Source organism: Crocodylus siamensis, chromosome 7, assembly GCF_052110815.1.
Source record: "Crocodylus siamensis isolate JL-2025a chromosome 7, ASM5211081v1, whole genome shotgun sequence".
Taxonomy (NCBI): domain Eukaryota; kingdom Metazoa; phylum Chordata; order Crocodylia; family Crocodylidae; genus Crocodylus; species Crocodylus siamensis.
The window spans coordinates 24,875,268-24,890,197 of NC_143401.1; the positions used below are offsets into that span (position 1 = coordinate 24,875,268).

Consider the following 14,930-nt stretch of genomic DNA (forward strand, 5'->3'; position numbering starts at 1 on the left):
CTGTAGGCTGCTGGCACTTCAGTGCTGACCCTCTCAACAGCTTTGTAAAAATATTATATAAATGTAGAGTGGACTGGGCCTCCTGGGACTCAGTAAGAGAGACAGAAGAGCAGGTGGCTCATAATAAACTTCTGGGTTCAGTCTGAAGAGAAACACCTGAATCATTTTATGGTATTTCTATTCAACCCCAAAGCTTTTGGGAGACAGGTTAGGATAAACCAGAATCCAATACTACAGAAAAGTTCAGGCAAATGAATACAGAGGTATTTCTCCTTTTAAGTTTCTCACCAGACCCTTCAGAATGACTTTTTTAATATATCTTACCCTGAAGTCCACAAAAGTAGCTGCAGTCAAGATGCAGCACAGGGGATTCTTTTTGGAAGGCTTCTTAAGTAGCTTTCCTAGAAACAAGAAGCATGGCTCTAGAGAGTATTTTGCATGATCTTTTGGCAAGTGATGGCTTCTGTAGGTTTGATCAGAATATTGCTTGTTTTGGGATTAGTGGTAGATTCCTTTATTTAAATATACTGACAATCTATTAGTAGAGGCTCCACATTTTCACCAACCATAAAGGTCATGGAGAAAAGAGTTATAGGAGATGGCCAGGTCTGTCACAAATGCTTTTGTAACTATTTGTGTGAATAGGCTGAAGTTCAGAAGGAAGCTGTTGTGTTTCTGGTTCTACTCTCACCTTGCCCTTAGCAACCTATGAACCCAATCTCATGTGCAGATCTAATCTGCAAACATCTACAGGTCGAATCAAACTTCTTTGCACCACAATATAAACTTATGTCTACTTTCTATTTACTGCAACCCCTTTACGATATCCTCACAAGCAGCACACTGATTAAGCTTCTTTAATAAATTTTCTACTAACATTCTTCTATCATAGACATCTTTGCCCCCCAATTTCTATTTTTTTAAGTATGTATTTTTTGCATCACTGCTCCTGTCTCTTTCCTGTTAAAAACTGTGGATAGACTTACGAATTCAACTGGCAGATATTTTAGAATAACAGGTTTTTATCACCTGGGTGGAGGACTGTATTTATGAAGCAGAATTCTGGACTTAGCAATAGTGTTCCGTCTCTCAGAATTCTGACTGGCAATATCTGAGTGTGCTCCAGAGAGACTGAGATGTCCTAAATGAGATAAAAACGTATGAAGCATCACAGTCTGTTCTCCTCCAAGTGATGTCTGATCTTAAAAGACAACCTCCGCAAGTCCTTGAGGCAGAAGGATGTGCTTACAGAACCTAGGGAAACATTCATTTGGGAATGAAAGGTTTAAAAGGTTAAATACTGAGGATCTTTCCCAAGGCTCCTTAGTTTGGCTTTGAACAGTAACATAGACATGTGAGCAAAAATCCACACATGATAAAGCAAACAATTTCAATACAAAAAGGCTGCAACAGGGATGGTTGTAAAGTTTAGCAAGTCTACCTGAGTCCTCACTATCATAGCAGGTCCTGGTATACTGCTGTATATCCAGCTGAGAAGGAAGGTCTTGCATTGACACTGGTGTTCCTCTTGGATCAGCATAAAGCAGCAACAGAGGCTGATAATGACCCTTAATGCACTTGGTCACAACATCTTTCCACTTTGGACCAATCTGAATTTTAAAAAAATAATAATACAAGAACAAAAACATCTTAGTTTTGTTTTTTACTTTCTTTTAAACTCCGCCCATTTTCATTGAGACTTGTTTTTCCCAGGCTGCACCCTACAATCAAGTAACATTTTCTTTACACCTGGCCTTTAAAATCCAGTAATGAATGCCCCAGGTAATGACAAACTACTGGAAAGTGGTTGAAAAGAAGGCTGTAATCATTTTCTTCAGAGCACCACTATAGAAGGTCACGTGGAGAAGCATTTCATTCCAATTATAAATCCTGAAATGTAATTGGAGTAAGATGTTAATTAAAATTGGCATGTCTTTCCCTTCTTTTGACAGCTAACACACTGTTAAAAAAAAAAAAAAAAAGAACATTATTTGTAACACCAGGTGGACAGAAGCCCACTGCTGAAAGAACTGAAAACCACTTTGTCTATTAATTTATTTACTGCTTTATGTTTAAACCAGGAGGTGATCAACCCTTGGCCTGTAGGGAAGATCCAATCCACAGAGCCATGTGATTTAGCCTATGGGGCTCCCTGAGTTCAAAAATTTGGCAGTGGCAGAGTGATAGCAGTATTAATTGCTGCTCCCTTGCTGCCAAATTTAGAACTGTGGAGAGCCCTGCGGGCTGGACAACCTGGTCTTGCACACTAGATCAGACACACAGGGCCAATCTGGGTATGCAAGGCTGGGTTGAGTCAGCAGAGGACCCAATTGGGGCACACAGGGCCAGGTGAGACTGGTGTGGGCCTGACTGTAGTGTGCAGGGCCAGCCAGAGGTAATATAGACTCAATCTGGATACACAGAGCCAGATGGGAGTGATACAGAGCCCCAGTGTGGATGGGATTGGCATGTGTCTGATCTGGGAATACAGGGCCAGGCAGGGGCAGCACAGACCTCAATCTGGGCCCACAGGGCTGTGTGGAGGTGGCAGAACCAATCTGGGTGCTCAGGGCTAGCTGAGGCAACAAAGGGCTCAATCCACGTGTGCAGGGCTAGGTAAAGGCAGCATAGGGCTGGATTCACACGAACTGGTTGTACACTGCTCAACTGGCCCACAGGGCCAAAGGATTGAGAGCCACTGGTTTAAACAACTACCATATTTTCGCACATATAGCCCGCACACTGATATAACCCGCATCCGTGTATAACACGCAGAAAATTGTATTTTCGTAAAATAGTCCGTGTATTCCCCGCCCCCTGAGACATGGTCGCAAGCATGGGCTCTACTGGGCACGGCCGCCAGAGCCGGAGCCAGAGCTGGAGCTAGGACTCACCACAGACTCTCACCACCTGCCTGTAGCTTCACCCGAGACATGGCTACAAGTGCAGGCTCTGCCGGGGCTCGCTGTAGATTCTCACCGCCCACCTGCAGACTCCCCCCAAGACACGGCCGCAAGCGCAGGCTCTGCTGGGCACGGCTGCCAGAGTCGGAGCTGGAGCCAGCTAAAAGTGGTGCGAGCAGGGAGGGAGGCAGCCCCGTTCTCCGCTGCCGCTGCCAGCCAAACTCAAGATAATCCTGCCAGGGGATGGGCTATGCTGTTCTAAAGACTCTGGATAGTCCGCATCCTTGTACAGCCTGCATTCATCCATCAAGTTTGTAAAAACGTGCATAGCCTAAGGGCTACATGCGCAAAACTACGTTAATGCTAATTACTGAAGTTAAAATAATAGTCTTTCCTATTCAGAGTTTATCAATGCTATAAAACTTCTTACCACATGAAATTTCCCAGCACTGACCAAAACCAGGTAGGTTTTTTATTTGTTTGGGTTTTTGTTGTTATTATTATTATTACTATTATTTTAATCTTTGGTACCAACAAAACAATTTATCCATCACTACAGACAAGATACATTAGGGGGAATCCCACACCCACAAATCAGATTTCCAGTACTGGGGTTAGTTCATGTCAAAACTAACACCTGGAGGGAATTCACCCACCATTCAAAGTATTAACAACCTTGTTGTACCAGCATTTCTTCTCCTAAAAAGGTCAATATGACTGCATTTTCCATTTCAGCCTGCTGGTCATTAATTTCTTGAGTGTAGCCCTTATTCATTCAAAAACACCCTCTTGTGTTTTAGTACAGGTTTAAGGCAATTCAGAAAAGATCTATTTCAACACGTTGGCTTCTTACATATGCACTCTGGTAAAGCACTGCGTAACACTCGGCACGGTGTTTACTATAGAGAAACATGACCAAGAACAAATGGTCACATTTCTCCATAGTATAGCCTCTCTAACAAAGGCTCAGAACACTTCTTTGGAGGCTGTGCTTGGTGAAATTATAGCAGGAAGCTTTCCTTTGTTACCTTTGCAGCAAGGGAGACAAAAGGGTAGGGATATGAAATGGAACCCTGAAAACTGATGTAATGTAGTAATCATGTGCCGATATCCTAGTGCTGTTGCCTTTGGCTTCATCCTAGGTGCAGCAAAAAAAAAGAAGGGGAGACTGTGCCTTAGGGATTAGCTACTAGCAGCCACTAGAAAGGAATGCCAACCAGATACTTCAACTGAGAACATGAGCACTAGGGACTTAACACCAGTACCACTTCTCAGGAGGGGAAAAGGGAGAAATGCAACCATAAGCACAAGTAAATTGTAGGATCTCAACCAACAGCATCAAGGCAAGACTAGCAGGCTTTCTGGTACCACTGATCAATTGTCAGGTTACCTGGTACTGGTTGCCATGCAGGTGTCTGCTGTATAGAAGTCCACAGCTGTTTCAGCTTTTGCCATCAGCAGTGCAGGCACCAAAAAATCAAAGAAAGGTCAATGGGAATTAAACAACAGTCTGAGGTGACACCATGAAGATGAGCAATAGTGTAGATTATGGGACTCCCCCCCATTAAACAAGAAAGAAGTTTTGAATGGAGAAGGAAAAAGATACTGCACACTTCCATTCTCCTCTTCTCCCCTTTCCCCTCCTGAATCCCTTTCGGATTCTTTACACTCTCTCCTCTGTCAGGCCTTATTTTTAAAGGTGGATGCTCTTTTTTTTTTTTTGAAAAATCAGATCTTCTAGAGAAAGCGTCTTCTCCAACAGAATTACAAAAGATGTTACTTCATTCAGAAAAAGGAAGAGCAGTATGAAGCTAGAACTCAAAATGTGAGAATATACAAAATTCTGGAAATCATAAGAAATCAATATCAAGCTATGCCCTCATCAACACCACCAACCTCCTTGGGTTTACAAAAATAAACTCCAATTTTCTTACCTCTTTAACATGAGCATCATCAAAGTACATCCACTTGCGAATTTTAGTTTGGAAGAAGAATGTAGAGTAATGTTTCCCATAGTAGCAGATCATTCCCACCAAATACAATTCTGACTGTTTTGCTCTGTCATCAGTTACTCTGAAGAAGAGCTTGAAAAGAGTTAGGGTGGAGAGAAGAAAGGAGAGAATAAAATGTTTTGCATTTAACATCCTACTTTTCATTTTAATATGTCAAAATGCTTTACATGGAGGTTGTGTTCTTAGTTTTTCCTTCAATTAAAAAATAAGGTACAGAATGACTGACCCCTGGTAACAGACAAACTCAGTGGCAGAAGTGACAACAAAACTAAGGTTGCCAGACCCCAAACACAAGAGTCAGACTTCAAGGGCAAAGCTGCTATGTAAAGGTGTTTATATCAAAGGTGCAATTCCTTTTCTTTTTTTTTTTTTAACTTTGGCTCTGTTAGAAATATAGAAAGAAATCCATTTGAAGAAATCCGTTCTTCAAATGGAAATAAACCCACATATTCCATCAACAATTGATTCAAAACAAAAATCAAAATAAAACCCACAAACTTGGATTTATATCTGATATTTGCACTTTGGGGCCATTTTCAATTTTTAATTCATGAAGCATTACAAAAAAAAAGATACTTTTTTTTAAATTCCCTTTAAAAGGACGGTGGAGTCCTAGGTGGAGTTACACCTAGTCCGCCCCAATAGGTGTAACTTCTTACTGGTAAAGAGAAGCAAAAGATGGCATTGTTCTATGCCAGTTGTTCTCAACCTTTTTAGACTTAAAAAGTTACAGCTTTTAACTTTTGCTCATATTTTGACTACAGAAAAATGCATCAATCCTCCTGTTGTAAAGTACTCAGAAACACCACAACAGGTCACAATGGTTTTGACATTGTAGTTCCTATCTGAAATCTCTGGGTTTATCTTGTGAATCATGTGTAGGACTTAGCACACTGAACAGTGCTAATATTGCATGGCACCCAGGCTGAGAATCACTGTTCTGAACAATAATGAAATTGGCCATCTTGAAAAGGAGACACTGCCTTCTAAAGAACTGGGCCACTTCCTCTTACGTATTCTCTTCAGTACTAAGTGGGACAATTTACTTTAACTAGCACTGCAAAAAAACAAGAATAAGAGTTATGGTAACTATAGGAATGGGAAAGACAAGGAAATAAAATGTCAGACTAGTTCCAATAATATTCACAGGCTCCAAGAAGCATTCACAATGGACTAGAACTTTGGATCTAGCTAAGCTTCTCTTACAGTGTCACCTGGATGGTCAAATGCAGAAAGAAAAGAATATCAAGAAGGTGGCAGCAGGTATGTGACCAGCCCAGACCCCCACATGAGAAATGCAAGGATTTTGAGAGGTTGTCAAAAGTGCAGTAGACTCACATCTCCCAGTTTGAGGCAAGTACCCAAGCTGTGAATGACATCTTCAGCCAGATCAGAGTGATCCGAGTCCCACACTAAACCAATAGTGATGATCTGGGGAGAGTTCATCAGCACACGGCGAATTCGGATTTTTTCTCCACAGTTACTCTGAAACAAAACAACCCCTTTTGAAGAAATATCTTTATTTTTCGTTGTATTACCACTGCAGGGTCTTCCTGCAATACCAAATTCCTGCTTCAAAACAGAAAGATTACAGTGTAGCAGATTCAATACACTTTATGTTGAGAAGACTGGAGAAAGTTTGGCAAATTATACTAAACCTTGCTTGGTATTCACAAGTTTTAAAGTGAATACTGCTAATTCTACAAACTAAGGATAGCAGTTACAAGGTACAATCCGAAGGAAGGCAAGTAAAAAGCAGGGAGGAAAAACTGGAGGATCCTCAGCACTCAACTGGAAATCAGTGGGAAGATTCACTTTTTACCATCTGTTGTTATTTGGAAACTTTTTCTAGATTCTTTTAATCTGTAGCAGTAGTTAAAAATTAAACTGCATACAAAAATAGGATTTTGATATCTTCCATGTTATGGTAGTGTTAGAGTAATATTGTAGTAGTGACTATCCAGGAATTATGTGGAAATCGAGGGTTTCTTTGGGGTGATACTTTTTATTGGGCTAACTGTACTGTTATAGTTGGGACAAAATCAGACAAGCTTTTGAATGCAAAGCATTCTTCTTCAGGTGACCTGGATTTTTGCCACTGAATGACAGCTGCAAAATATATGTCAATTTGTCCTCCCGTTTTTCTAAGATTTAAACACCCAACACTTAGGTATTTGGATGCCAGCAACCTGAAGCTTGTCTTAACTTTATCCCAACTATACCGTTGGTCCAATAAAAGATATCATCCCCCAAAAATCATTACATCTCTCATAATTCCTGGACAATCATGGCTACAACATCACCCTAATAGAGCCATACAAAAGCACAGTAAACAGGAATCTTTTTGAAAGTACTGACAATAATCAAATATTTTCTTATGCAAAATAAGAGAAGATCACCATAATTCCAACAAGTGATGTAAAACTGAAACAAATCAGATGACCATTTAGCTCTGACGGAGTCACTGTAAAATGCTCCCTACCCTAATGTCAGATCGCTGTACGCTCCTTTGCACAGAGCTTCTCAGGACAAAAATGCCTTTCTGCAAAAGGCTTCTCATTCTCACAGAGACCTATTTCACCACTAGAATAATCAATGCTGACAGTATATCCAGGGACCAGGAAAAAACCCAAAAAAACTTTAGCATGCTTCTTCCCCTAGGCAGAAATTTATAAAGGTGGCTGGCTTTATAAAAATAATTTATCATAATGCTCCTTACTTGTTTTATTGCAATATCTTTCAGTCTAAGTAACTGAGGGAGAAAGCACAAGTTAAGTCATCCAAATTCAGCTTAAGTATGGGTAACAGAGGGGAGAAAACTTTCCCCAAATACTGAAGTCTGGGATGTTTAAATCTCTGAAAAAGAGAATGACAAATTGACATACATTTTGCAACTGTCATTCAGGTGGCCAAAATACGGTACAGAGAGCATCTGTGGCTTATATCAGGACAACAGATTTACTTTAACTACACTCTTTCCCTTTCTTTTCCTCTTCTGCCTATTTAAAGTGCTAATAAGGTATACCAAAGAACTTTAGCTAATTTACTCGCTTTCAGTTAGTCTGTAAGGTGCATCTATCTCTACCCTGTTAGAGGAGGAACATGAATTTCTCTTGTATTGTTGGAAGTTCCATTTTTAGCTAAGCCCCTTCAGAATGACTCCAACAAAGAGGGAAAGGACAGTGATCGGCAAGTGATTCAGTCAAACCAAAGAATTTGTACTAGATAAATCAAAGCCATTTCACTGCCACATGGACTATATTATACTTCAGCTTTCCATAGTTTGCTTATTAAACCAACTTCCACCTGCAAAAAGCTTGCTAATTTTAATAAGATAAATGTGAAATATTTTCCCACTTTCTTACTCAAATCCTTGGACCATTTTTACTTCAACTTTCCAAAAATAAGAGGAAAATGGACCTTTGTACCAAGACCAAGGTTGAAAACTTCAACTTCAAAAAGTGAATGTTTCTGAAATTTATAAGCAACTGACAAGTTGATGGTTAAAAAAGAAATGTTTATACAATCTTGATTAAAGTAGTTGTTACCATTTATTCCACACCCAGGATGAGTGCCAGAAATACCTACTGCTCTTCAGAGGGGTTATCAGTAAACTTGAAAGGTCTTTAATCCTACAGCTACACAGAGCTACACATTTAATAGCACCAGTATTTTCCAACTCTGGTCTATAATCACCAAATGTACCAATAAGTTAGCCTTCTTCCACCTACTAATGCTCTGGTCCAGTATGTAACACACACACGCACACATACACACTCCCCTAAATTTTTGCAGGGTTGGACCCACAGTTTACAAAAACTAACAGAATGGGTCCTACTTGTGTGTTGCAAGAACCCATGTACACCTGTGGAACCAAACAAGCAAAATACCATCATCTATTTTATTCATTGCCACATATCAAACCTAGAGAAATCCACCTACATTTTTGTCAGGTATATAGTGGAGCAGCAGAATGGAATACCCTTCAAAAAGAGGAGCCCAGGGGTGCTAGCCAGATACGTGCAATTACTTTGTAAGCTTAAATGTCAGTTAGTCTTCTTTTTCTTCATCTCTCACTCCACTGTCCAGTTCAGCAGTTCTTGTTCTTTTTCTTCAAGTGTTCTTGAAGAAGTCTTTTCAAGTTCTCTTTCAGCATATTAGGTTACCTGTTCCTTATCTTACTTGTGGTCATTGTCCAATGATAATTAGATCCTGGATTTTTCAACCAACATACCCTACATCTTCATTATCTCCTGTGACTCAGCCACCTCAAGGTAAACTCTCCAGCTTTTCTGTGCCAAGATCTACCTTTACCATGGCCAGGATCATTTCATTGTATTGCCTACCAACTCTGGCCTTATCCAAAGTCCACCCGAGCATTCCCTTTTGGCAAATTTGAAGTAGCAGTTCTTCTCCTTTCCTCGCTAGCCAACATTCTTACTTGTATGTCATGAGTAGCCTAAATATGGTCTAATTTGCTCTTACATTTACTTGCAATGTTTTTCTCAGAAATATCCCCTAAAGAGTTCCCATGATCAAGATGGGTGTGAGGACAAGCTCCCACTCCTTAGAAAATGCCTCATACATTCAGGACAATACACAGACCAATTTTTAAGCTTTTTTCACTTGTCCTCACATGGCAGAGGCACTCAGAACCAAAAGTGAGGGTGTAAAAGGTGGGCATCTGGCATTTAACACCAGATCATTCTAGGCAGGAGAAACTCAACCATGGCAGGCAATCCAGGTAGGACAAGGGAAAAGTCCTATTCCAAACTGAGAATGTCAAAATTAGTCAGTTGGTTTGTAAAAATCACATTAAATCTGCAAGCATTATGAGTCCACCTTTTTGGGGACTACAAAGGAATGTCAATTTATTGGCCTTTTTTAAATTCCCAATGTCAAAATTTCTCTCATTCTTCCCAAAGACATAATCAAAGAGAACAATGTAAAAAGCACAGCTTCATTCCTAAAGCTCAAATATAGAACTTCCAGTTGATATAGGAGCTTACTTATGTGAAATACCAATTTGGAGCGTGAGAGGGGAAGGGATAGCTGGCACGGAAATTCTGTTATCTATATTGTATTACAACACCATCAAAATCACTCTACAGGTGAAGGCAAATCCTTATCTTCCCATTCTGTCAAGGCATGTGAAAAAGCTCTACTGACTATTTTACAAAAAGGAACACCACAGAAATAGCGTTCATAGTGGAAATGCTGTCCTAAATCTGTCTATAAGCTCAGAAGCACTGTCAACATAAAACTACCCTCCAAAATTAAGCAACAGCTTCATTGTCATACCCATTTTCTTGAGTATACACTTTTCCAATTTCAATCCTATCAAAATGACCATTCTTTTACCATTTGTATCCTTACAACCCCAGCTGTTCAAAAAGAGGCACAGAAAATGCCAGAAGATTTTCCCTTCCCCTAAATAAAGGATCACATGCATCTGGACCACTGGAAATCATACCAAAGAAAACTGTCCAAACCATCTGTCTCAAAAATCCTCAATAGTCTGAGGCACATATATGTAGACACTATTAACTCTTATCTGTCTTTTGCTCCCATTCAATGTAAACTAAACATACTAACTGGGCAGTTTCGTAGGTCTCCCATGGTGCTGGCATTCTGTAGTAGCTCCCCAAACATATCCGGAGTAGGTTTCTCTCGTCTCTCCAACATGCAAATGGCCTGATTGCTTCACATGTAAGAGAGAAAAGTTTAAAAAAAAAAAATAAGTATGTGTACAGACTTAACTAGTTCAGTAGATTTTATGCCACTGTTAGAGGATGGAAATACGTTAAAGCCACCAAAAGAACATTATACTCATTTTTTGTGATGGATGTGCATATGCCTTGAAAAATATTTTAATGTGTAAAACCAACAAGTCTAAATGGAAACTTCATACACCTTCTCAAAGATTGAGGAAATAAAATGGGCAGGGTTAAAATACACTATCAATTCCTGTTTGACACAGAACTCGGATTTTAAGGCAAGCCTTAAATATTTCAAGGAATATTTGTTAACTTTCAAATTAAATACTTGCTTTTAAAAATAAGTAACTGCCAGACCCTTGTCAGCACTTCCATCTCAATCTGAGCAGCCTAGGTTATGTATTTATTTTTTAAAATAAATTAAACAACAAACAGCAATCAATGAGACATTGCCTAAGGTAAAAGACTGCTAGTAGTGATTAAATATAGTTAGACTTTAAAAGTTAGTGTTTGAATAGTCCCTTTAACGGCACCAAATAATTATAATTTCAGTTGAAACTGTAATGATAAAAACAATTCTTTTTATTATCAATTTTTAGTTTAATTTTAATTAATAAAGTAATTCAAATAAATAATGGTCAAGTAAAAAAATTCTATGACAAAATGAAATGTTAGGTAGAAGCCACAAGGGGGATGGATGCAACATATGCTCAAAATCCCTTTATAAACTGTAGGACCATAATTTCTCCTTCTAATTTGCATGATAAGAGAAAAACTGATTTTAAAAACAGTATCCAAATCCTTTTTTGGGCTCTGCTATGGCATACCTCTCTTCCTGGTGGGCAGCTAATTTATTTCCATCTCAGTCAGAGGTTTGAAAATGGCATTCACTATCCTTAGGCAGTTTCTGATGGATAATCAAGTATACCGACAACATTTTCAGAAAGGAAAACGCACTGTTCACAAGGCACACAATCTAAAACTATTAAGGACTTCGTTCATTTACATTATTTTTCATGGTGATATACATATTCTCTCATCACTATGAAACTAAAACATAACTCAATACTAGGAGAGGGTAACTGGAAATCTTAAATTCCTGACACAGTGAAAGGCCTCAACTTTTAGCTCCATTTACTATAAAGAATAGCCATCCATCATTTTGTTTCTTGCACTCAACGCAAAGAACAAAATGAGTGAATAAGAAAAACATTTTTAGCTAGTTCCACACAAACACTATTTACTATGGCAACCAAAAGAGAACATGTCAAAAGAGAAATAATTCTGGTAACCTATGCTCTGTTCCTATTTTAGTTGATTATCTGTGAGGTGGTAGTTTTCATCTGAAGCACTGAGAAGAACAAATAAATTAGTGGAGATTAATGCAGTGCCTTTTCTTAGGGCTAGACAGCAGATGCACCCCCTTCTTAAGACTTCCCTAGAGGGGATTGTTTTAATCTCCTCTAATTCTTTTACTTAACGTATAAGCATTTGTTCATCAAATAACTTGTCAGACAGAAAACATACTTAGAAGAATTGTTTTTACATAGTTTTTATTTGCTTGAGATGCTTTTGATGGTCAGACTTTCACTGTTCACTACTGATTGTTTCCAGTTAATTTAATGCCAAGAAACAGCATATGGCAGCGCTTGGAACCTGAGAATTAAGATACAGGTTTCCCTTGCTTTATGCTGTACATGCGTTCCTGGAAAATGGCATATAACTTGAATTTGCATATAGGGAACCCACTTTACAACATAAGAAATAGAGATACATTCTAAGACCTTAACTGTACTGACCATCAGATCCCTTTCTACCACTTTTACAAGACAATCTTGGTACTCACCAACAACAGACAGTACACACAAGCACAGGGCGGTCGTGAATGTTCCCATAATGGGGATGGCAACTACAGAAATGTGTCACAGACAACGAGCGAGGAGCACAGATCCACACAGGAGACTATATTTTGGTGTGCATTACTCCCACATGCACCACACAAAGCAGCTGACTGCGGGCTTCCACCACACCGATTGCATAAGAGTGAATTTACCTCACATATAATGAATTTTTGGTATACAAAGGGTCATTGCATAAGAGCGCATTTGCACATACAGAACCCATATAAAGCAAGGGAAACCTGTAATTTTTTTCCCTTTTGCTTTTAAGTGTTTACCAATATATCCTGGCCTAAATTTGGTACAGGATGTTACAGGCAAGTCTGTTTAAAATGAAAGCCTACTAACAAGATTGCAACACACTGGGGAGTCAACATAAATAAATTGTTTAATATTCATGAAAAAGTTAGGAACTTACTCTTAACTTGCATTACCCTTTGCTATTTCTGTTCAGCCCACCAGACAGCTCTGTCAATGCAACTCAACCCTAACTTGTATTACTCTTATTGTCAGTTCTGGGTCACCGCAGTTGTCCGTGCTCTTCAGCCCTGGACTCCAGTATAATTCTATCCTGTCTCACTTAACTTATTTATTCATGTACCTATTTCTTTTAGTCCTAGATCAACTCCCTACTATTACAATCCTCTGTCAGTACCCTTGATTGCTGATCTCCAGTAGGGATGCCAGGTCCAGCCTATGGAGCTACATGATCCAGCCCCTGTATACCACATGAAGCTGGTCTGATGAGCTGGCTAGACCCAGTGCTGCAGGCACTACCTGTGGTCAATCTGGGGCACAAGCTGCATGTGGTGCCACACCAGACCAACTCTCCACACTGGCTCTGGGGGTGGTCTGGATCAGGCAGGCCAGAGCTAGCACACCAGCCAGCTAGCTGTCTAGTGGGGTCTGCAGGATTGGGCCTCAGGCCATCTGTGCACACTGGAGCCAGTGCTCATAGTCAGTTTGGTGGAGCACCACATGCAGCACATGTTCCATGCCAGGCCCCTGGGACACATGGGGTGCTCACAGAGCTGGGTACAGTTTGCCTGGGGCTGGCATACACTGCCTGGGGCCCAGGGGGCTGGGCCATGGCAATGGCACACCCCACTGGACCAGCTCCGCCCACTGGCTCCAGCCTGCAGACTGGGCCAGAGAGGACCCTCATCCAAGTCATGGGGTCAAATGAGTTTGACACCCCTGATCTACAGCTAGATCTCTAACCTACTCTTTAGCCTCACAGACCCTTGCATTTCAAGTCAGCTGTTCTGTAACACAGCTCCCAAAGCTCTGCTAATCCTGAGCAGACAATGTTCTGTATATCGAACTATGCAATGGTGGAAGTAAATCCCAAGACTAAAGTGCGCATGTATCCAAAGTGACTTTCTTTTCCATTGAAAAACCCACACTTACCAGAGTGAGGTGGTAGAGATGTAATGTACCATCTGAATAAAAGGGAGAGGGTCAGAGGTGGCACCACAGCTTGTACAGACACACTAAATCAAGAGGAGAAAGTGACACAGAAAGAAGGTTAAAATGGATTTGTTAATATCACATATACTTGTACCTGTTTAATTTTTTTCAAACACAGTGCCTTATTTCATAGGTGTTAAACCATCTGACTTGGAGGGGCGGGGGAGAGGGTGTGCGGTCTCTAAAGCAGACCACATCATCTCACCTGCTCAAACAAGGTCATTGCAAACTTCTGGTGAGAAATGCAGTGCGGGGCAGTGCAGATGTCCTCTTTTGTCTCATCTGCAATGTGGAAGTGAATCCGCATTAACAGGTTCTCCTAGTCCCAAGAGAGAAAAAGTGAAATGTCTTGATCATTTGTAATTCAGACAAGCAAAAGCAAAATAATAAATTATTGAGGTACTCTTGTGAATCATGAAAAGATATGGTATACTAAAAGTGATGCTGCACAACAGGACAAAGCATTCTTGCTAAATTCATTTAGGAGCAAGAGAGATGTGTGTCCCCTTGACACGACCCAAAACGGCTATCATGTTTCTTATCTAGAAAAATATACCCATTATTTTATTGGTAACAGCTCTGGAGCATCTAAAACAGCTGGGTGGTGCTGACTGAAAGATAAAAGCTTCAATGCAAGCTCATCATCCTGGGTGAATCTCTATTGATTACTGCATAGTCAAGGGACTTTTAAACAACACACCCAAACTCTATCTGATAGGTAACTTCATAACACAGTGAAGAATCTTAGAAAGAATCAACAGCTTTAGTGAAGAGGCAAATTAGGTCCTGAAAGAAGCAAAAGCTTCTTTCTGTGGGTGTTGCTTCAGACAATTCCCTGTTCTCTATTTTCCAAAAATTCCCAGGAGCCACTCATTGATGTCAACATGAATTTGTGATAAGGCAGCCACAGATACCTCTACAGGTATTGTT

The 14,930-nt window shown here is 40.0% G+C and overlaps 1 protein-coding gene across 8 annotated transcripts in view; it reads right to left on the reverse strand.

Annotated features, from left to right (window-relative positions):
- Positions 1-14,930, reverse strand: part of USP54 (ubiquitin specific peptidase 54) — a 208,976-nt gene that overhangs the window by 49,797 nt on the left and 144,249 nt on the right. For all 8 annotated transcript variants that reach the window (XM_090057217.1, XM_090057222.1, XM_090057221.1 and 5 more), the window contains 6 exons: positions 14,206-14,319; positions 13,941-14,023; positions 10,511-10,616; positions 6,254-6,400; positions 4,838-4,987; positions 1,442-1,610 (listed from right to left, as the gene is read on the reverse strand). In XM_090057217.1, the coding sequence (XP_089913343.1) occupies positions 1,442-1,610; positions 4,838-4,987; positions 6,254-6,400; positions 10,511-10,616; positions 13,941-14,023; positions 14,206-14,319 (769 nt within the window). The remainder of the gene's footprint in view (positions 1-1,441; positions 1,611-4,837; positions 4,988-6,253; positions 6,401-10,510; positions 10,617-13,940; positions 14,024-14,205; positions 14,320-14,930) is intronic.